Raw genomic sequence first — 24,346 nt, forward strand, 5'->3', positions numbered from 1 at the left:
ATGGCAGGGCGACATTGGGGCCATGGAGGATGCTGAATGGCAGGCGGCATTGATGTCCCCGCGTGAGTCGGCTATCAATCACAGATTCAGGCTTATACAATTGAAGATATTACACAGAACATACATTTCTGCTCCCCTCCTAGCCAAAATTGGTAGGCGCCCAACTGATCTCTGTCTCCGTAACTGCGGGCTTGTTGGCACTTTCTACCACACTATCTGGGACTGCCCGGTGATCCAAGACCTGTGGGAGCGAGCAACCCGTAAGATGTCAGATGCACTAGGAAAACCTGTCTCTCTGTCTCCTAAAAGCGGACTCCTTAATGTGTGGGACCCCACAGATCCCACTGCGCTGGAACGACAATGGGCGGCTCTGGGTTTTCTCTTACTAAATCAATCATATCATTTGTAGAGCGCGTTACTCACCCGGGAGGGTCTCAAGGCGCTGGGGGAGAGGGGTCCGTTACTGCTCGAAAAGCCAGGTCTTGAGTTGCTTCCTGAAGGAGAGATGGTCCTGGGTTCGCCGGAGGTGGGTGGGGAGTGAGTTCCATGTCTTGGCTGCCAGGTAGGAGAAGGATCTTCCTCCGGCGGTGGTTCTGCGGATGCGTGGAACGGCGGCGAGGGCGAGTAAAAGGTCAGTCGGTTGTTGAGGTATTTGGGGCCCTGGTTGTGGAAAACCTTGTGTGCGTGGGTGAAGAATCTGAACGTGATCCTCTTGCTGACTGGGAGCCAGTGCAGGTCTCTCAGGTGGTCAGGGATGTGGCTGTGTCGAGGGATGTCCAGGATGAGTCGTGCGGAGGCGTTCTGGATGCTTTGGAGTCTTTTCTGAAGTTTGGCTGTGGTACCGGCGTAAAGGGTGTTTCCGTAGTCCAGTCGACTGGTGACGAGTGCCTGGGTGACCGTCTTCCTGGTTTCAGTGGGGATCCATTGGAAGATCTTACGGAGCATGCGCATGGTGTTGAAGAACTGCGTTGACTTGTCTGGTCATTGAGAGGGAGGAGTCTGTAACGACCGGATTCTCAGAACAGGCAGCTTACCAACTGTGGCTAACCCAGTCGTCACAAAACGACACTCTTCCCAGCCCACTATTTACAAGACATCCAGAATACTCACCTGAGAAAGTGAAAATAAGCTATTTACATGCCTGTATAGTCAAAGATACCACTAACACCTAATGGATTCCATATCTTATCCTATATTTACCTCATTTTATATCTCTCTTTATAGTCCCGTAAGACTGTATCTTTAACGTCACCGACAATCTCTTTAACGTCACCCGACGATCTCTTTAACGTCACCCGACGATATCTTTAACGTCACCCGACGATCTACACTAATGGGGATAACTAATAGGGGTTCACCTTTAAGAGTTATTTCCTAAATGAAGTTCACACTCTCCCCCAACCATCAGTTACCTTTGCAGAAGGGCATATCCCATCCTTCTGTATGTCAGCACCTGGTTAAAAGGAAAGGTTAATCTCATTCATGAAAACAACATTCAAAGATATTGGTCAGTCAGTCAGTCAGTCAAAAACTCTTTATTCGATTAATTAAAATCATAAAAGAAGCAACATTACATACATACAAAGTAAAAATATATATACATTTAAAAACAGACATCTATGTACATACATTCAATGCAGATTATATATTGCAACGTTCATGGGGTGTTAATTAATACAAAATATCTCCTATTGTAATTAAAAACCACTATTAAAACAATACAAATATTTAAAAATTCTGTTCCACGATTATGGGGAAGTGGTTTAGATCAATTTATCTGTAGGGTTCTTTTGTTTTTAACTCTGGCTGCAGCCACCAGAAAACTAGCTACGCTGAAGATAACTCGCACATTGTTCAGTAATTGCAAATACAGTAGTGCAGGCCTCACCTGCAGGAAACCCGCTTCTCGTAATATGGGCAACAAGAATTTATTTCGTGCCACCGCAAATTTGTCACAAAACATAATAAGGTGAAGGGTGTCTTGTGTCGAGAAGTTGTCGCAGGAACATGGTGGAGAATCAGCTGGCTTACCCCAATGTTGTTGATCTCCCAACACAAGATGAATAAGGTTAAATCTAAACCTTGTAAGCAAGAAGCGATGGTTTGGCTTTGTTACAATCCTGAGATAGGGTTCTGTGTGGGGCGAGGACTGCAGAGCATAGATGCTTCTTACTCCTGATTTTTTGAGTTCTATCTCCTCCCTATCTGCCTCAGCCATGATTCGAAAGTTCTGCTTAATCCATCCCAAGTCCTCTTTCTTGATACCCTCTGGGGTGGAAAACACGTCCAGACGTCCCAGCCTGACACACGCCGCTCGCTCTAACGTATGCCAGCCATGGGATGCTAAGTGCCTTGTCCAGAGCCAAACAGTCTTTAAGGATGAGATGATTAAGGGTAATGTCCTCATTTAGCCATGTCTTAGCCCAACAAATCAAAGGTGCTGCCTTAAGATGATCTGTGATATATCCCATTCCTAGTTCACAGTGTACTGCCATGGTTGACGATGAATGTGGTACTGCCAGCAGTGATCTAAAAAACTTATTTTCTACCAATTGAATTTTATCCACATTGGCATATCCCCAAATCGGTGCCCCATAAGACGCAATGGCCCAACACTCAGCCTTATAGATTTTGAGCATGGGTTCCATGGGTTTCGCTCCCAGTCTTTTAGCAAAATTGAGAAGCCCTGTGGTGGATCTAGCCACTATGTTGCTTTTGTGCTTCATCTGGGGACCCCAATTACCTTTCTCATCGAATAATACCCCCAGATACGTAAAGACTGGGACCCTTGCGACTTCCGCACCCAGGCATCTAAAGATATTAACATTCCGGGGCTTCCTGCCGGCCCCTGCAATCATGACATGGGATTTTTTACTATTGATTTTGAGGTCAAGGGCTTCCATAAATTTTCCAAAGCTGTCCAACAGCCTTTGTAGACCCAGACCTGTACGAGCAATGAGAACGGCATCATCAGCGTACAGGAGGACCGGGATACCCGTTCCACCTGCACTAGGGATGTCCGCACCAGCCTTAGCTAAAGATTTTTCCAGGCCATTTATATAGATCGTGAAAAGGAGGGGAGCCAGAATGCAGCCTTGTCTGACTCCCCGTCTCGATCTAAATTGATCCGTGCACCTGCCGTCCTGTGTGACCCTGACTGCCGCTGCTAGGTCCTGATGGAGAGAGGCTAAAGAATAGACAAGGGGAGCGTCAAGACCCATCTCTAGCAAGATACACCACAATTTAGAACGGTTCACCATATCGAAGGCTGATGATAAGTCCATGAACCCCAGATAGAGGAAGCCTTTCTTTGCCACTGTGTACTTGTTGATCAGGAGATAAAGATTAAGATACTGGTCCATGGTACCCCTGTGCTCCCTAAAACCGGACTGGAGATTTGAGAGGAACCCCCCACCGTCCAGCCAATCTCCCAGTTTCTGTAGAATGACTCTTCCCATGATTTTGACGGAAGAATCCAACAGGGAGATTGACCTATAGCAGGCGGGGTCCCCACGGCTCCCTTTTTTGAAAATGGGCACGATATTGGTCATTAAATCTTTATTCTACAATTAAACATGACAGAATGAGCAAAAGACAAATAAACTAAGTTAGTCGATACCTATAACCTAAAAAGGGGAATAAAGATGAATAGTTAAATGCATTCTACACTAAGCTCAGAACGCCTCACCTTAGACGTGTGTCTTTGAATCTCAGCAGCGGAGCTGATCCCTCTCTCTCTCGTTCTCTTCTATACGCTTGGGACTCTGCTCTCCCTCTATGGCTCACGAATACACGTCTGCACAGCTATGCCTCGTCTACGCTGCCATGGTTCCAGAATACTCAAACCCTCTTCTGGTCTTAGTCTCTGCCACTCCTGTATGATGTCACTACAGGACTTTCAATCACTCTCCTTCTTCACTTCAGGATTTCGATTAGCTGATGGTATCAATCTCTATGCACCAGCCTTCAGACCAACTTCTTCGGTCTTCTCCACACGTTGCTCTCTCTCTCTACTCTACTCGCTCCTTGATAATATAGAGCTCACTTTTTCTATGGAAAATTCCGGCATTAGGCCGACTCCCATCAAATTCCTGTACCAGTCCCCGGCCCTCTTTGCCCTCCGCAGTGGCCACCTGCGTATTGCGTCAACACATTCCTTCGATAAGGGCCAGTCTTGACCGGTTCCTTTCTAGCGAACAACAGGATGAATTCTAAACATTACCTTTACCCTGCAAGCGCCTCGGACAGCCGAGGCAGAGATACAAAATGGCTTCTCTCTAGCTTTCGGGCCTGTAGGCCCGAGAAAACGGAAAAAGGCACTAAACCCTGTCAAAGCACATAGTTAAGCCCTACAAATAAACGCAAATACAGCTAGGACTGAAATGGTAGTAAATTATAGTCACCACCAGTCTGAAAATAGACTAAAATTTCCCTGTCGCTACATTCCACTCCTGACTAAATGTACTAGCATTGAAAGTAAAAAAATAAAAATAAAATGGGAACTCATACAGGACGTATATCAGTTGAGGAATAATAGGAAACAATACTAAAAGACCTAGCCATAACTCGGGGGCGAAACATCCGGAAAAGGGATGGTATGCATTGAATGCAACAGCATATAATAATCAAAAAACTAATTACTAGGAAAATGCCACCCAATATCTGGCGTAAAGAGTGGAAATCTGGCAGCCAACTGAAAAGCCAATCGAACCACCCTACATCTAAATGTTCCCTAACTTCTTGTGTCAGCTCATGTAACTTGTTAAGATGAGATCTAATGGATTTAGAATGATCTGATAGATTGAAGCAACATAGGCCCTCAAAATCTAAACAGCCATGGTCATGTTTTAGTAGTAAATAATCTAACGCAGCTCTATTCTGTAAAATAGCACGACGCTCACCTTGAGTGTCTGATAATAAGTCAGTTAAAATAGCAGAAGTATTAGTCAGGGATTTTACCATCCAGCAAGCAAGTTTGCCTATAGTTTTAGCATTATAAACAGATAGTGCAGGAACACCAATAATAGAAGTAGCTAAACTGAGATATTCAGTCTTAGAAAACAAATGCAAAGAAGAATTACAGTCACTTGAAAGTGAAGGGGCATCACGCACTATGCGGGAAGACGCAGCCTCATCAGAAGAAAACATTAAAAGACTTAAGCGCGTTAAAGCGCATGGACCTCCAGAAATGTTTGCTGGAATATAGGACCAGGACACATTGCCACAGGAAAAGAGCCATTCAGACGGTAATAACACATGATAATAATGACTAGCAGTCACTATAAAATGTTTGCAGCTCATAGAATTATGGAGTGAAACACACGCAGCAGGAGTCCTGGTGATACATAAAATTCTTTCATGAGAGGAAGATGGACTAGAATGTTCTAAACGTAGTTGGGCACATTTGCCTATATATTTAGGATCACAGGTCATGGAATAACAGACATCACTTTCTGTGATATTATATGTTGAAATTTGGAAAGTCAATGGGGGCTCCGGTTCACTCAGAACAGTGCAAGTAATGCAATAATCATATGCAGAGAAGTCAGAATGGATAAATGTGGGATAGACTTCAGATACATTGAAGAAATGCAATAAGGAGGCTGTTGAAATTGGGACAGCTACAAGACACGTTGTGAGGAGATCATTAACTGATCTCATAGATGCTAGACAAAAATGTGAAGAGTTGGTAATAGCTTTAGATAAATGCGTCCAAAAGTTAGTAGTGATATCCCACGAAGCAATGGAACGACGTGTTCTGTCATTGATCCGGTCCTGCGAGCTCTCTTGACTCCCGTCGCAGCAGACCAAAGGGAGTCCAACGACGACACATCCGGCAGCAACAATCCAGGCAATAAGCTACAACAAAAGGATAGGCATTACTCATTCTCGCAGATAACATTCATCAGCCGGGACTGCATCCCAGCTTTCCTGCCCTGGCCTCAAAACCAATATGGTATTATCAGATCCTGTTGCTATAATTTCGGCCTGTTCAGTGGGATTATTTGGCGACTGCACCCACACTCTAGCTCCAGGATTATCAGTTGAACCAAATCCACCGGTTCCACGAATTGTTAACAGAGTTGGAGCAGTGCCCTTTTGAATCGCACCACTGAAAACAGGCATAATGACCAATTGAGCGATTCGATCATTTTTCTTGATTGTGATCTCAGAATCGCCACTGTTCAACAGGATGACTTTTATTTCTCCTTGGTAATCACTGTCAATTATTCCTCCAAGCACCTGGATGCCTTTTAAAGCTAAACCAGATCTCGGGGCAATCAACCCAAAATGTACTGCTGGTATTTGAACACCAATTCCTGTTTCAATTATCACAATATTGTTGATTTTTAGAACAGCCATTTTCAAAGAATGCAGGTCTAAGCCTGCAGATCCAGGGGTAGCTCTATGTGGAGCCAAAGCTCCGGGAGTAATTTCCCAGTAAGAAACTGTGCTTTTAACTGAATTCGGTTGAACATCAATGTGAGGAGGAAATAAACGCATTAAAGGAGAATTTGCATACAAATACGGTCTGTTATTCAAAATCATCAAAGCATCTGATAAATGATCTCTCCAGTTCTTTAGGGTACCGTCTGACAATTTGCACAATTGGTCTTTTATCAATCCATTCATCCGCTCGATCAGGCCTGAGGCCTGAGGCCTGTGGGTAATAAGGAATATGAAATACCCAGTCGATATTGTTTTCTGCACAATAATTTTGTACTAGGTGTCCTTTGAAATGGGAGGCATTGTCAGACTGCACCTGAAGTGGAGTACCATAATATAATGTAATCAAATCCAATGTCTTCATAGTATTAACCTGCGTCGCTCTCTTGCATGGAAAAGCGATTAGACAACCGCTGTAGGTATCAACGACAGTACAAACATATTGACAATTTGTATTCATGGGTAAAGGACCGATATAATCGATCTGTCAAATCAAGAGAAATATAAATGCCTCTATCAGTAGCCCACCTGCTAGTAATTTTCTCTCCAAAATGTCCTGCTTTTTGGTGGGCCCACTTCGCCAATCCCGCCAAATCAGAATTTTGTTGGTCCACCACTGCCTCAGAAATTTTAGATTTCTCATCTGCAATATTATTAAATAACTTGTCAAGTGAATCAATAGGCATATGAGCATCAACATGAAACACGGTTACATTGCTCTGAGGAAGTAACTCACAAATCTCTTGCCACAGTTCCTTACCCCAAATAGTCTTGTTGTGAACCATCCAATTGTGGGACTGCCATGTGGGTAACCAGACTACTAACCTATTCGCAGTGGACCATGAATCAGTAAAAATATGACATGTTCCTGGCAATTCTTGTTTTAGAACTTGGTATACAGCATATAATTCTGCAAACTGACTACTTCGCCCTTCACCAGTAGTGCTCAACAGTTTCTGAGTCGTGGGATTATACGAGACTGCTTTCCAATGTCTCTTCTCTCCTATGTACCTGGCTGAACCATCCGTAAACCATACATGTTTTCTATCCTCCACGGACAGATCATTGAACAGTATACCCCACTTAACAGGAGATTCCTGTACTATAGGTACGGAGAAATCTTTCTCACTCCCTTCCATCGGCGCCTGCGCCACTTTTTCATGCAACATTGCAACTTCTTTTGGGCCCACGCGAGCCCTATCTTGTATATACCACTTCCATTTTATGATGCTCACTTCCTGAGCATGGCCAATTCTATGAGTTTTCGGCGAACTCAAAACCCACTGCATTATCGGAATTTCTGGTCTCAGAATCACGTCATGTCCTAATGTTCATTTCTCGGTATCCACCAGAGCCCAATAACATGCAAGCAACTGTTTCTCAAAAGGTGTATAACGCTCGCCAGCGTCAGGTAACTTTTTAGTCCAAAAACCTAGAGGCACTCTAGTTTTACCCTGCTTTTGCCATAAGCTCCAATTTGCATACATGTCTTGTACAGATACATTCAATCCACATCACCATCACGCACTGGCCACAGATCCAAAGCATGTTGAATCGCTTCGTTGGCCAAATCAAATGCATCTTGTTGTGCTCTGTTCCATTCAAACACATTCTTTTTACGTGTAACTTTGTACAAAGGTGCCAGAATCTGACTCAAATGTGGAATGTGTTGGCGCCAAAAGCCAAATAAACCAATAACTTCACATGTTGCGCTGGACCCTGCAATTTATCAGGATTAATTTCCCAGCCTCTGCTTTGTAAATGTGCAACAATTTGTTCCAACTGTATTCGCACCTGATCTTGTGTCTCACCTTGGATTAGTATATCATCAATGTAATGACACACCTGAATCTTTGGATCTACTGTCACCTCATCTAAATGCTCTGCTACTATTCTGTGACAAATTGTCGGACTGTGTACATAGCCCTGGGGAAGACTTCTAAACGTCATTTGACGGCCATTCCATGTAAAACTGAATTGTTCTTGGCATTCGGGAGCAATTGGAATAGAAAAGAAAGCATTAGCAATGTCAATGGTTGCATACCATGTACCTGAATGTTTCTGAATTCTTTCAATCAAAGTAATAACATCAGGGACTGCAACAGTCAAAGAAGGGGTATGTTTGTTCAATTCTCGATAATCAACAGTCATGCGCCAAGAATTATCACTTTTTTGTACCGGCCAAACAGGATTGTTCCAGGCCGAAGTAATAGGAATTACCACTCCTGCATCCATCAGATCTTGAATGGTAACACTGATTTCATCGTGCCCACCGGGAATATGATATTGTTTCATTGAAACCACCTTCGTGGCTTGAGGAATTTTAATCGGAGGCATTTTTAAGCGTCGGACTCTCACGGGTTTTGTTGATATATAATGCTTGTGTCCAAATTTGTAACATCCGTCATCTAAATGCAATGTCATACCTTTTAAAATGTCAATTCCAATTATATATTCATCAAGGGGTACCACCAATATATGATACTCTTTTTGAGGGTTCCTACCTATTCTCATTTCAAGTTTAGTTTGTACTGCGGGGTTTATTTACCACCTAATCCATTAATCGTGTAACCCTGTCCTTTAAACTTTTTAGGATTTCCAGAAATTAGAGTGGCCTCCGCTCCAGTATCCACTAATGCTCGGGCCCTCTGTATGTTTCGATGTCTCCAATAAATCTCAATGTCTACATAAGGCCTGTAATCTCTATGAGCCCAATTTTGAACTGGAGCTTGACCTACTTCCTAGTCTTGTTTACTATGTTCTGTCGCCCAAGACAAATCAGGATAAAGACTCTCATATCGTTTGGGTAATGTCACCTCTCGTTCATACCCTTTCTCTTCAAGAAAAGGGGTTTTGTCATTCGAAAAATATTGTGATCTCCGTTTAAGGGATCGTGATCTTTTGTCTCTCAATCTCACCTCTGGGGATCGATCTCTCTCTCTCTCATCCCTGCGTATAGACTGATCTCTTCTCTCGTCTCTATCTCTCTCCCTCTCCCTTCTGGAATGGGACGAGTCATCTCGTGTCCTGCTTCACTCTCTCTCTCCCCCTCTCTCTCGACGCGGCATAGTATCATCACCACTACCATGAGAATGGTTAATGTCAAAATCTTGTTTACGGACCTTTCTAGCTCCTTCCTTCCTGTCCAGGCCACGCCTGCGAAACATAGCCCATAATATATTATTCGGCAAATCATGAATGTCATCAGCTTTCACACCATCCTTCACAAGAGCTTGAAACATGTCACGTCTAGAGAATCTGAAATCATTAGTGCGACCTTCCGGTCGAGACTGTCGTTCAGGTTTAATCCACTCACCCAACTCACCAAGTTCATGCACAGCCTCAATCACTTCAGCCAAAGTGTTACCAGTCTGATTGATAAATAAAGTCATCATCACCTGTTTGTACGCAGGAGGAGACGTACGAATAATTCTGTTTCTCACAGATGCATTGAGCAAACCATCCATTAACCTGTTCGCTGTACCTAGAAAGATCGCGGTCTTCATAACTTCCTCCTTTAATCGCTGAGAAACATCTCTCAAAGTATACCACGGCTTCTCATTAATAGGCCAATCGGATTCAGTAGGGTATTTGTGATTACAACCCTGCACAGCTAATTGTAACAGATTAGTCTGATCATCGCTATTATAATTGCGGAAAGATTCTTGAACCGTAGGATCAGAACTCAAAGTACAAAATTTCACAGCATCGCCTTTATCCAACGAGATACCAGAAGCACCTAAATCAAAAAGGCGGACCATCCAAGTAAGTAAAGATTCACCCGACTTCTGCCGGAACCTATCCAGAATGTCATTTAATTCTTGTTGAGTATAATCCTCCAAGCTGTCAAGCGGGATCCCCTGGGGAGCCTGAGGATTGCCCTGTAATTTACGTCGATAAATCGGTTGAGCAGAAATTTCAGTACGTTCTTTAGAAGTACAATGACGTCTAGTACGAGAAGGCGCGCGCGCAGCATTCTCTTCAGCCGAAGAAAATGAATCAGATGAATTCCAAATATCACCATCCCATTCGTCAGGGTTTCAATCGAGCCCTGCCTTCGCAAAAACCATACGCACTTTCCTGGTGTTAATTCTACCACGTCTGTGTCAATACTTGTATTTCGCAATGCGCACAGCAGCCCTTTCGGCCACAGCTTGATACGTTTCTAATTTGTCAGCAAGCAATTTATTTTGACATCGTAAAAGAGTAACATCATTTTGAATCTGAACAACCTGTTCTTCAAAGGATTTATTCTCGCGCTGTAATCGTGAACATCTCTCATCGACAAGCCTGTACGCATTCAATAAAATGCAACCTCTACGTCCCAATATGGGAAGCTCTTCGCCTTTCGCCACCGGAACTTTCTGCAAGCACGCAACCACTTGAGCTGGCTCAGCATCTTCCAAACATGAATTCCAGTTCTCACTCAAACCAGTAGAATTAGCCCATTCATGAGCAAGCGCCTCATAAGCAGTCGACTCCCAACCAGGAATTTCCAAAGGCAATTGAAAGGTCGATTTCGATCTGTTCAAAAACATCATGCAATCTCAATAAACACACAAAAACAAATAAGAAATATACAATCAATAAAATGTATATACAAAATCGTTCACGGCGAGAACCAACCGACCCTCATACAGAATCACGAAGGAATACCCGCACTCTTCAGTCGAAAACGGTTCGTGACGCCAAATGTAACGACCGGATTCTCAGAACAGGCAGCTCACCAACCGTGGCTAACCCAGTCGTCAGGTAACGACACTCTTCACAGGCCACTATTTACAAGACATCCAGAATAGTCACCTGAGAAAGTGAAAAGAAGCTATTTACATGCCTGTATAGTCAAACATACCACTAACACCTAATGGATTCCATATCTTATCCTATATTTACCTCATTTTATATCTATCTTTATAGTCCCGTAAGACTGTATCTTTAACGTCACCCGACAATCTCTTTAACGTCACCCGACGATCTCTTTAACGTCAACCGACGATCTCTTTAACGTCACCCGACGATCTCTTTAATGTCACCCGACGATCTCTTTAACGTCACCCGACGATCTCTTTAACGTCACCCAACGATATCTATAACGTCACCCGACGATCTACACTAATGGGGATAACTAATAGGGGTTCACCTTTAAGAGTTATTTCCTAAATGAAGTTCACACTCTCCCCCAATCATCAGTTACCTTTGCAGAAGGGCATATCCCATCCTTCTGTATGTCAGCACCTGGTTACAAGGAAAGGTTAATCTCATTCATGAAAACAACATTCAAAGATATTGGTCATAAAATCTTTATTCTACAATCAAACATGACAGAAAAAGACAAATAAACTAAGTTAGTCGATACCTATAACTTAAAAAGGGGAATAAAGATGAATAGTTAAATGCATTCTACACTAAGCTCAGAACGCCTCAGCTTAGACGTGTGTCTTTCCATCTCAGCAGCGGAGCTGATCCCGCTCTCTCTCGTTCTCTTCTATACGCTTGGGACTCTGCTCTCCCTCTATGGCTCACGAATACACGTCTGCACCTCTGTGCCTCGTCTACGCTGCCATGGTTCCAGAATACTCAAACCCTCTTCTGGTCTTAGTCTCTGCCACTCCTGTATAATGGCACTACAGGACTTTCAATCACTCTCCTTCTTCACTTCAGGATTTTGATTAGCTGATGGTATCAATCTCTATGCACCAGCCTTCAAACCAACTTCTTCGGTCTTCTCCACACGTTGCTCTTTCTCTCTACTCTACTCGCTCCTTGATAATATAGAGCTCACTTTCTCTATGGAAAGTTCCGGCATTAGGCCAACTCCCACCGAATTCCTGTACCAGTCCCCGGCCCCCTTCGCCCTCCGCAGTGGCCACCTGCGTATTGCGTCTAGAGCCGGAGAGACAAACACATTCCTTCGATAAGAGCCAGTCTTGACCGTTTCCTTTCTAGCGAACAACAGGATGAATTCTAAACATTACCTTTACCCTGCAAGCGCCTCGGACAGCCGAGGCAGAGATACAAAATGGCTTCTCTCTAGCTTTCGGGCCTGTAGGCCCGAGAAAACGGAAAAAGGCACTAAACCCTGTCAAAGCACATAGTTAAGCCCTACAAATAAACGCAAATACAGCTAGGACTGAAATGGTAGTAAATTATAGTCATCACCAGTCTGAAAATAGACGAAAATTACCCTGTCGCTACAGAGTCCAGGATGAAGCCCAGTTTGCGTGCATGGTCCTTTGGCTTGGGAGTCGTGCCCAGGGCAGGGGGCCACCAGGAGTCGTCCCAGGCGGAAGGCGATGATCCCAGGATGAGGACTTCCGTCTTGTCTGTGTTCAGTTTTAGGCGGCTGTTCTTCATCCATTCGGCGACGTCTTTCATCCCTTCGTGTAGGCTAGTTCTGGCGGTGGCGGGGTCGTTGGTGAGGGAGAGGATCAGCTGGGTGTCCTCGGCGTAGGAGAATGATGTTGAGGTTGTGTTGGCGTGCGATGGCTGCGAGGGGGCTCATGTAGATGTTGAAGAGGGTGGGGCTGAGTGATGACCCTTGTGGTACGCCGCAGATGACTTCGGTGGCCTCTGATCTGAACGGGGGAGGTGGACTCTCTGGGTTCTTCTGCCGAGGAACGAGATGATCCATTCCAGTGCTTTCTCTTGGATTCCGATGTTGCTGAGGCGCTGCACTAGGGTGCGGTGGCTGACAGTGTGGAACGCTGCGGAGAGGTCCAGGAGGATGAGGGCCGCCGTTTCCCCGTTATCGAGCAGGGATCTGATGTCGTCGGTGGCTGCGATGAGGGCGGTCTCAGTGCTGTGGTTGGGTCGGAAACCGGACTGCGAGTGGTCGAGGGATCCATTTGTCTCGAGGAAGGTGGCAAGCTGTCTGTTGACGATCTTCTCGATGACCTGGCCGGAAAAGGGAGGAGCGAGATGGGGCGGAAGTTCTTGAGGTCGGTGGGGTCCGCTGTTGGTTTTTTCAGGAGGGCGCTGATCTCGGCGTGCTTCCAGCTCACCGGGAAGGTGGCGGTGTTAAAGGAGGTGTTGATGATGTCCCGGAGTCGGGGTGCGATGATGGAGTCGGCTTTGTAGAAGACGTGGTGGGGGCAGGGGTCGGTTGGGGATCCGGAGTGGATGGTGTTCATCGTGCGGGTGGTGTCTTCGGTGCTGACCGGGGTCCAGGCGCAGAGGGTGATGGTGGGGGCGTTGGTTCGGTGGTGGGGTGCGTGGATGGTGCGCCGAAGCTGTTGTGTATTTCGGCGATCTTGCGGTGGAAGAACGAGGCGAGTGAGTCGCAGATGTCTTGCGAGGGAGTGATGTCGTTGTTTCCGGCGCTGGGGTTGGTGAGCTCTTTGACGATGCTGAAGAGTTCCTTGCTGTTGTGGGCGTTGTTGTCCAGTCGTTCTTTGAATGCTGTCTTCTTGGTGGTGCGGATCAGGTGGTGGTGTTTGCGGTTGGCGTGCTTGAGGGCAGTCATGTTGTCTGTGGTCTGGTCGATGCGCCAGGCTTTCTCGAGGGTGCTGCAGTTCTTCTTGGAGTTCTTAAGTTCGTCGGTGAACCAAGAGGCTTTCTTGCTGCCAGGTCTGCTGGGAGGGGTCTTCAGTGTGAGATCGCAATGCAATGGGTTCGCCAAATAAACGGCTCTTGGTCAGATGGGTCGCTCCAATGGATACATGTATGTTGTCTGAAAAAACTGTATACAAGGTCAGGGGGTGTCCTGGAACTTGGGATAAGAAATGGGGTCACTGGAATGTCTTTAGAGGCGAACTTTGTAGTTTCCCTACAACTGAAATGGCGATGACCAGGACCGGTTCTCACCGAACTCGCACTTGTAATGCACCGCTGTAATGTATGCTTTCAATGCCAATTTTTGTACTTAATGACTGTCAACTGATCACTTACTCTGCTTTGTTCAATAAAATATTCCAAAATAAAAAAAGTACTGCACCTAGGAGCTAGATATATTCATGGGGCAGATAGCAATGTGCTCGAGTGGTATCCTTAGCACAGTAACTATGGTGTGGCATTCTCACTTGGGTGCCTTTGAGAGAGACACTTCCACCGGGACAACTTTGGGGTCTGGAGTCTTACCTTTGATCATGGACTGCAGGGCGTCAGTTAGCTCCTCTTCTGTCAGAGGCCTGTTCAGGTCCAAGCATTCCTCGTGGCAGTGGGCAGTCACAGGTAGGTCTGTCGGTATCTCCGCAATTATGCCTTGATCTATTTGGCGGTGCTTTATAAAAGTAATAGTACATGGCAAATGCAGTAATGGATTGTAGGCCTAGAGTCTTGTCACGCTCTATTCTGTAATTTATAGACTGAATAGTATCCTTACTGCTTCGTTACCAGCCAACATAATAATTTCTCGGCATTGTCATTTAGTTGATATATGCGTCATTGTGACACTACCGTACTGGTTGAATCTACTGGCATTTCTCTAATAGAGGAAGTTGCATCTCTCGAGACAGATGTGTCTTCATCATGTTGTGCGCTATGTGACTGAACTGTTGTAGAACAAGCCCTCTATAAACTCTGCAAAGTGTGAGGCAGAAGTGTAGCTCTTATGCTTCGCCACTCTTGCCAAGCAGGCAGGGCCGGCTTTTGCGCTGGTGGCACCCGGTGCGACAATCATTTTTGGTGCCCCCACATCTCATTTCTACCTCCTCAGATTCTCTCATTACCACCGGGCAAAAGTACCCCTCATCTCTCCAATCATAAGTTATTGCTAAACACAGCACCCCACTCCCTGAGGTCAGCGCCCCCCTCCACAGGTCAGCACCCAGTGCAGCTGCACAAGTTGCACTGCCCTAAAGCCGGCCCTGCAAGCAGGGTTCCTGCTGGGATAGTTAACATTTGTAATTTTCCATGCCGCAAGAAGGGCTTGGTCAAGGCTTACTGTTATCTATGAGGTTGGATGAATGTTTGGCTTCCAGGCACTGTCTCCAGAGCAGTCACGTTAAATTGCTCTGAAGCTGTTGGTGAGGCGCATTTAAAGAGGATTTTTTTGAGTATTTTCTGCAGAGCCTCGCCTAATGGTGCTTGAATATAGAATCTACAGCTAATCTACACATCTTGTAACCCCACACCCCAGCTAATGTCAGTTATCTTTCTGTCATATGTGGGATTAGACCTACCAGGGACTCATTTTAGAGTTCGCTATACCATTAGCATCGCTGTCATCGCATTAATGTAGCTTGCGCTGCAGATCAGGGTATAGAAATATTTACTCACCTGTCAGACACACATGGGTAGGAACTTTTGTTTAAGGTGAATATCTCTTTTTGTACTCCATTATGTGGCTAGGAGCCAGGCATTTGTGTTATTAGACGAGGTTTCCAGTCTGGAAATAAAGCCTTGAGAGAGCATTGCTAAATCTACATCTTGTTCATTGCTGAATTGTTTTTTCTTAAATTTGGTAGAATGATTGCACCCACTTTTCAGCTCTCAAAATGCAGGCATATTGGTAATGTGCCAAAGTTATTATTCACTAAAAACGATTTGTTGAAATCTTCGTACTTCCCTGCTCTGCAAGGCAGTGAGGTGCAAGCTGTGATATGATACAGGCACACTGTACATTTTGTTTTTAACCTTAATAACGAGTTTTTTATTTTCTTTTCAGATAAATTTGACCAGTTTTGGGCCATAAATCGAAAACTCATGGAGTACCCAGCAGAAGAGAACGGATTCCGATATATCCCATTTAGAATATACCAGGTAAGGGACTAAAGAGATCTGTATACACAATGGCGAGAACCAGGATATGTTTTAAATTCTTGGTGGATACAAGTGATTAGTAGTAGCTGCTTACTACCCGGGGATAGAATTACCCTGAAGGTCAGTGGTGGTGTTTTTGGGAGTGCAAAAGCATTGCATTGTTAGGTAATATTCTTATTTTCTGACTTCTCAGCTGTGTACTATATATTCAGGTATGCTAGTAAATTAGGAACATGGTGTTTAATTATTTTCACTCGTATGGCAAGCGTTGGGGTCGTTGTGAAATGGATTATATGTGATATTGCATTGACTGTTAGCATATATAGGGATGTACAGCTCTATTAACATAAGGGTAGACATTTCAGCCCTCCTTTAATGTCGCCTTTCCATTTGCAAATATGTACACGTTTTTGGTGAATTTAACTACCTTCAACAACTTTTGTCATTGTACCTTTATTTTTTGTTTAAGTTTTTTAGTTAGCAAACATAATATGGTCGTGTTGTTTCAGATTGAGTATGTTATCCTCAGGTTGAAAGCAAATGTATGCATATCTGTTTTTCTGTAGAAAGAGCCAGAGCTGAGATAGATATGTTAACAGTTTTTTCAACGTATAATAGAAGGCATTATAGACATAGGACAGGCATCCTTGGTGTTATAGTGTGCATACATAACCCATGACTGTAATACATGGGTGTTTATAGCAGAATCTGTCTATTTGAGGGTTTGTACTCGTGAGTACTCAATGAAAATGACAAGATGATGTTTGAGGACTCTATTTCCTAAACATAAAAACTGATATTTTAAAGGAAAAATTATGTTTTTTCCTGAAAAAAAGTAGTTTGTTTGTCCAAACGGAAGTGCTATATGATAGAGAAATCAGTATTTTCAGAAATAGAAATGCAGCTGCAGAAAAAAGGTTGCAGTTCCAAAATACATTTAAAGTTGATATTTGAGAGATAATTCAAGCCAAGTTGAAGAGACGTATTGCTGTGATTACGTAAGGCACCCATCTTATTCTCCCAGCATCACACAGTGCAGAAGAGGCAGAACAAATTCCTCGGTCTCGATTATTGCCTCCTTTGCAGACACTCCTTTATTGAGAGCCAGGTTAGGACCATCATTGTTTGCAGTCTGCTCAAGTAGAACTCATTTTCAGAGGGGGGGGCTATGTTGTGCTCCTTCCTACCAGATCATATTTTCTGCACTGTGCGCTCTTAGAGCATATCTTCCTTGTCAAATGCCCAACCAGGCACATGTACCTTCCATTGATGATGACTGAACTGCAGATAAAATGCTATATATTCTTTGTCTATATTTGAAAAGCGAAACATTTTTCAGGAATTGGACAAAAGCGAATGAGTAGTCAAGTCAAAGAAAGCTTTATTCAACTGATGTTTTAACAGTCATAAAAGCACATAAAAAGACAAAAATATATGCTGTCAAAAAATTACACACATTGTAAAAACGACAGTCATTTAATGATGTTAACATTTCAGTTAAAATTGAAGCTACAAAAACCGTAAAAATATCAAGTTTCCATTCTGCTATAATTCATTCATTAAAATAGATTTCATTCGGAGGAGTGCCTTTCTAAAGAACATGGCTATACACCAGTTGTTTTTGACCACAGATGTGTGGCGCCCCGTTCAGGGCGACTGACGCTGAAATCTGGGGCTCACGGTTCGATCCCCGGCACTGGCGGCAGGTCAGCCCAGCACCATGTGACTCTAGGCAATAGCTTGCTTAATCTTCCTGACGACCCCCAGCGCTGGGATGCCTTCGGGTAGCTGTTCGCATTTTACAAATACTGGATTTACATTTTACTCCTAATCTTAGTGGCAGTCACATCTGCCAGAGATGAGGTCCTACCTTTACAAGGATCCTTTTCTTCACTTCTTGCCTGATTTGTTGGCAATCAGCTCTTCTCCATCCTTTCTTACGAAGGTAACAAGGTTTTAACAGATTTTCACATAAATCACAACATTCTCCTCACCAGCTCTAGCTTGACTTAATAGACGATATAGTACTTCAGGCTCAATGTTAATCTCCTATGGTCCACGCCACAAAGCATTCCATCCTACTTCTGGCACTCTGAACATGGTGATCTGCATTGCAAACTAAGGTGACCCTTCCTCTGACTCAATGATGCTGAAGAGGCGGGAATGATTACATTCATAGTCTCTTGTTAATCAGCTGACATAATGGATAACTTTGGCATCTGTGGATACACAGATGATTCACACCATTCTTCAATTTAAGGCTTCTGGGGCTGTTTTTCAGAGACGTTGGTCCTTAGTTCTTCTACTCTGTTGAGGGTATTTTTGTACATTAATAGATATCACAGGTTTTGCATTAAGCATGTCTCAATTTACTATGTAATCAAATCAGTGTTGGCAGCCTAAAATGCCCTTTTAGTTAAGATCTGTGACGAGAAATGGGAACGGCGTGGTAATGCCACGACAGCGTGCTAGTAATTTTCAGTGTTTCACTGTAATAAGCAATTGCACTTTTATCTTTTTTGCTTTATTAGGATTTTTTTATATGTGTATTCCAGCCAGATCTCACACTGTCTGTCCATTTAATATCTTGATATGGGTTGGGGATGTCTTTAATTCTTATTGTGCAGATTACAGACTGTGCGTGAGGCGAAAGATGCAGCACGAGAAATCATTTTTGCCATAGTTCTTTATTCATTTTCATAAGACATCAATATACAACGAATCAGGTTCGTTTGTTACCAAGTGTAGGCAATTCCGGCACTTTCAGCTTGCAGGTGACAGCGGCAGTGGCAGTACAGATAGAAAAGTAAAGGCAATAATGTTGACTTTATTGGCATCTGCAAAACAACTCTGGCACTGCCTTAAATCTAACAGAAGCAACAACCTTTGAGTGCATGGTGCTGTAGGAGTAGCTGAACTATTGAAACCGATCGTAAAGTGTGGGCATTGTGTCCAGTATCATATTGCAGCCCACTTTATTGATCCCTCCTCCATCATACAACAGTCCCCATCCGAGCGCCTACTTCCATGCATACCCATGCCCAGTCCGGCACTACATTGAGCCCGATGCTAATGGGGGGGAGGGGGAGGAGGGGGCGCTCGTCTGATCTAGGTCCCAATTTTTCAAGATCAGTATCCCATTCCGCATAACACGCACCTCTACCGCAAATCAAGGGGACCTGACTTCATGTCAACCTCGGTTTGGGCCCATTTTCATAATTCCGTCACCTAGTGTTGGTGCCCTTTCAGCCTTCCACAACATTGCAATGAGTCGCTTAGCAAGCTCCAGTGCCAGATCAATAAACCATGATACGTGTGTGTTTTTTCGTGCAAATCATTAACCCTAACAAACACAGTGAGACATCTCTAGGCATCAGTCTGCCCGTGAGATCAGTTATGTATTTCAATAATTCATTCCAAAATCCCACTATAACTGTACAGTGCCATACCATATGTGGGATGTCGGTATCCTCTTTGCCACATCTGAGGTGCTCCGGGTCTGCTCCCGGAAACATGCAACCTATTCTATGGGAGGTTAAATATGTGTGATGAAGGTAATGAAACTGAACAGATCTCATTCTGGCATTGCTGGAGACCCCTTTAACAATCGCTAAGCATCTCTCCCATTGTTGGTCTGAAAAATCCACGTTTCGTACTCGCTTCCACCATTCCTTCTTAAGGTGTCTCTGTGTTTGTACTGTGTTATGCAGCAGTGCTGTATATAGTGCAGTGATAGCATGTGTACCTAATACATGCGTCAGTAAGACTTGTAATTGTTTTGAGACTACGGGTTCTGAATTTCCCTCTCCCGATCTTTCTTGGAGTAGGTCGCTCATCGCTTCATAGAGCAGAAAAGCACCTGGTCCCAGATTAGTGGTGTAAAGTTCCCACTAACCTTGGTATCCACGAATGTGGGAGTGAAGATGGCCCAACCAGTCACCCCCAGAACTAGCTCCAACACACTACTATAGGGAAGGCACAAGTGTGGCTGGTAACTACTCTTGGGGAGAAAGGAGGTGGAAATCGGAGAACCTCACTGGACGAAGGATCTGTCACACTCAGCACAAGATAGTTCAGGGAATCTCCTTTATATCGAGCTGGTACCATCTATAAAGAAACAAGAAAACCCCATTTAGTATTTTTAGTATGCCTCCCTTTGAACCACCCACACTTACTATCTCTCTGTATTAGATCCCTTGCAACTAACTCACTGAATAGAAAATAAATCCAGCAGGTGTCATTGGGTGGCAAGTTAATCCCACTCGTCCTTTCAGTAGAAACAAGCTGTCAGTGTCCGACAAAGGAATCAAAAAATAAGGCTGATCCAAAGCCTACAGTGGCCACACAAACAGTAAAGTGTAAGACACCACAGTCACATTTGTGGCTCCCAAGAGGTGCAGGGACTTATTTCATAAGTGCACTGACCTTTTACTGTTGTACAAATCCAATGGTCTAAGGAAAGGAAAACTCCCTTGTGCCCAAAGTACTGTTGTCCGGCATGTAGAGCAGCTGAAAGAAATGCTGGGACACTCTGCCATTGTCAGGGAAATGAAGGAGGTGCAAGGGAACAGTACACATGGGGAGGCATCAAAACAAATGAAGGTCCGAGACCAAAAGCCCCAAAAGGTTCCTGCACCGAGCCACCTACGAGACCTCAGCAGGTACCACAGGATATGCTGAAGAGTAGACGCGAAGTAGCAATAACTAAACCATCACCCTACCGATGAGAAATCGTGAAGTAACAAGGGAGCGTGGACGCAAGAGACCAAAGACTAAAAGGCAAGCACAGCGTTGAGGCTGGCTGCAGTTTAAATATAGCGTCTTTGCCCCTCCCACCAAGGACCATCCCTCAGTCCTGCTGGGAGGTCGTCGTAAGAAGGGACCCAACACAGAGAAATATGGGCAAGTGAAATAAGGGTGGGGGATGTTAACACTACCAAAAACTCCAACAAGGAACCATGATAACGCCTTGTGCTTCCCTTTCTGAACAAAAGGCTGACTTTGTATGAGGCATGAAGCGATGGGCGTAACAAGTGGTCTCTTGCAGTACATAAAAGGGTTGCCAAGGTCTGTCATAGAACAGCTCCTCCATACTGTGACTCCTGCATGTGTCCAGAGCCAAGTATAATGTATAGTAGCCAGCGCCGCGCTCTTCTGTATGGAACCAAGGGACAACTCCGGTGCATACACCAGTTTTAAGGGAGCACCCTGTACGTCGTTTTCCATCACTAGCGTGCTGCCCTGAACAATAGTTTGGTGGTAGTTTGCTTATTACCCTTCCCCACAGTCCCAGCAGCAGTGGTTAGCCATCTTAGGTGATCTGTATAATTTGAGCCTCCGGGTCAGCAGACCTCGCTAGCCATTGTATTGGCCCCTGCAATTGCGCCGCTGCGTAACATTATTCATATCCTATTAACTTGGGAGGACGAGGAAAATTCAAATTGTATTATATAAATTTGGGTAAATTGTTTCGCACTGACTAGTCACACTCTTGATTGGGGTCTTGTGGAAGTCACTGGGAGTGTTTGCTCGTAGGAGCAAGTGCCCTCACCCACCTGAAAGTGGCATGCTTCATCATTGGGCTTGCTCCTCGTTGGTCTGGCGCTGCAATGCCCAACGCGCCCTGCTAAAGGACACTTTACCAGAGATTTTTGAATCGCCAAAGGGGGCCTGGAAAGTGTGTGGTTTCCAGTCGGTGAGTGAGAAGATTGGAGAAAGTGAGTTCAAATCAACTATAGACCTGGTGAAGCTATCACTATAATAGGAATGCAGTTATATGTCAAATTAAAAACAGTGTGAGAGACTTGTGGACACAATGATCTAAGTCTCTCAAGGAAAGAACAGATATAGAGGTATATTAAATGTTACTCGATCAAGTGAATTCACACTGATCTTTGTTATCTGTCGACATGTTTGCACCCTCATCAAGAAGGGCTAGCTGAGGGTATCAAAGGCCTTTTCAATGTCCAATGAGACATCCCAGTCATGCTATTGGAGTTGTGTAGCCCAGTCTATGATCACAAACAAGCGCCAAATGTTTACGAAGGTATTGCGGCACAGTGCAAAGTCATTTTGGTCCATTTGAATCAGCGGCTGGATTAATGGTAACAAGCAATTGGCCAGCACTTCCCCCCCAAGATTTTGTAGTCTAGATTTTGAAAGTGACAGCGGCCGATAGGAGCCTGCCCCTAAGGGGTCCCTATTGGTCTTCGGTAAGATAACGATTAACACCTCCCTCATTGACTGGGGTAGCCAACCAGCGTCCCTGGCTGCCTCAAATGTTTTTAATAGGTTTGCCACCAGCCCCTGTCTGTAGGCAGCATAGATTTCTAAGGGAAGACCACATGGGCCTGGTGTTTTGCCCCTGTCCATTTGTGCTATCGCCTCTTATAGCTTTTCCAGTTGGTGTGGGGGGTTGTCCAATATCACCTCTTGTAGCTCTTCCTGTTGGTGGGGGGGGGGGGGGGGGGGGGGGTAGTTCCATGCAGCTCTCTGTGTTGTGTTAAGGCGAGGAAGGGTAATTGTATTCAGATAAGCTTCCGCAACTTGTTTGTTCAGATCGGACCCATGAGTGTATAGAGGCGGAAAATAGTTTTGAAACACTATATTGATAGCGGACTTCACATTGACCAGCACTACTATTGTGTCCCAGATCGTGACCACTGGCATTCTAGGGAAATAAGTGCATAGGAGCCATGGCAGTGAGCTTCCTGCCGTGTCACCCTCCCCATGTTGTCATGATAGGTTGTACTCTCCCTATGTTCCAGGCATCCCAGTCTGTGTAATACGAGGCTTGTTGGGTTTGTTCTGTTCCTACTGCCTCACGTTCAAGGGAGCGTACAATGTCCTCTAGGGTGACGAGGTCTCTCTTGAGTGTGCACTTTGTCCAATAAAAAGTTTTGATGCACAAACCCTGTAATACCACCTTAAATGCTTCCCCTCTATCAGTCGATCAGATGCTGGCCCCTCATTCTTTGTAAAGTATTGCTCTATTTGATCCCTGTTAGACGGGGACCCGGAGGGTCGGCCGAGTACAGGGGGAGAGGCCTCCGGTGAGGGCCTTCTCCGGTAATCGTACAGACAAGTAACTTCCCCCCCACAGATAGACACCACACAGAGATGAGTTCTGCACACTTTTATATATATCTTTAGGCAAGGTGATGAGCGGTACAGCAGGACCAGGATACGAGGATCCCATCAATTCTAGTCTCGTTGGGGAAAAGGGGTAGCGGGACAGTCTGAATACCGGTCTGGTACAGAAGCAGCAAACGGTGGAGCTCACAATCCTCGAGCGGGGGGGGTTCGCAAGGATGGGCCGCGGCAGCGCCAGCAGGCTTCGAAGATGGTTCACGACAAGGAGGGCCGCGGCAGCGCCAGCAGGCCTTGAAGATGGTTCACGACGAGGAGGGCCGCGGCAGCGCCAGCAGGCTTCGAAGATGACTCACGACGAGGAGGGCCGCGGCAGCGCCAGCAGGCCTTGAAGATGGTTTACGACGAGGAGGGCCGCGGCAGCGCCAGCAGGCCTTGAAGATGGTTTACGACGAGGAGGGCAGCGGCAGCGCCAGCAGGCCTTGAAGATGGTTTACGACGAGGAGGGCCGCGGCAGCGCCAGCAGGCCTGGAAGATGAGTTCGTCTCGGTGTCTCTCGACTCCAGGATACAACTGCCTTCCTGCTCTGGAGCTTTCCCAGTTATAGGTCTGGCCCTCTTTGATGTCCGGACCCTCACACTTGGAGGTCGGGAGGTCCGGGATGAGGGAGTCCAGACACCCAGCAGGGGGGTGGAGCCAGTGCCCGGGGAGGCTGGGGGCGATCGACACCTGGCGGAGGGGAGACATCAACACTCCTTCTCCCATTGACTTGCCAAGTGGTCTCTTCACCCCCTGGGTGGATGGTGGTGCCTCGATGTCGGGCCTGGCCGGGTAGTGTCCAAAATGGCGGCTGGGCCGGAGACCGGGGTTCTGGAAGGGACCCGGGCCAGCCGATGCTGGTGCGTTCAGGAGCCAGGGTTCCGTCGGGGAAGGGCCGGGGGTTGCCCCGGTGGGTTGCAAGGGTGGTTCTTGTCCATGGAGCAGGCGGAGCAGAGGTCCGTGGCCCGCCATGCGGGGCGGGGACGGGCCGGCCACGAGGCCTGTCCAACATGCGTCCCCCCCAGCTGAAGGCAGGGAGAGTCACCCATCCTCTTGGGTACTCTCCTCGCCG

The 24,346-nt window shown here is 45.5% G+C and overlaps 1 protein-coding gene across 2 annotated transcripts in view; it reads left to right on the forward strand.

The window, feature by feature from the left end:
• Positions 1-24,346, forward strand: part of ATG5 (autophagy related 5) — a 599,844-nt gene that overhangs the window by 310,274 nt on the left and 265,224 nt on the right. For both annotated transcript variants that reach the window (XM_086926702.1, XM_086926703.1), the window contains exon 6: positions 16,052-16,146. In XM_086926702.1, the coding sequence (XP_086782828.1) occupies positions 16,052-16,146 (95 nt within the window). The remainder of the gene's footprint in view (positions 1-16,051; positions 16,147-24,346) is intronic.

The sequence above is a fragment of the Lissotriton vulgaris genome, chromosome 6 (assembly GCF_964263255.1).
Source record: "Lissotriton vulgaris chromosome 6, aLisVul1.2, whole genome shotgun sequence".
Lineage (NCBI taxonomy): Eukaryota > Metazoa > Chordata > Amphibia > Caudata > Salamandridae > Lissotriton > Lissotriton vulgaris.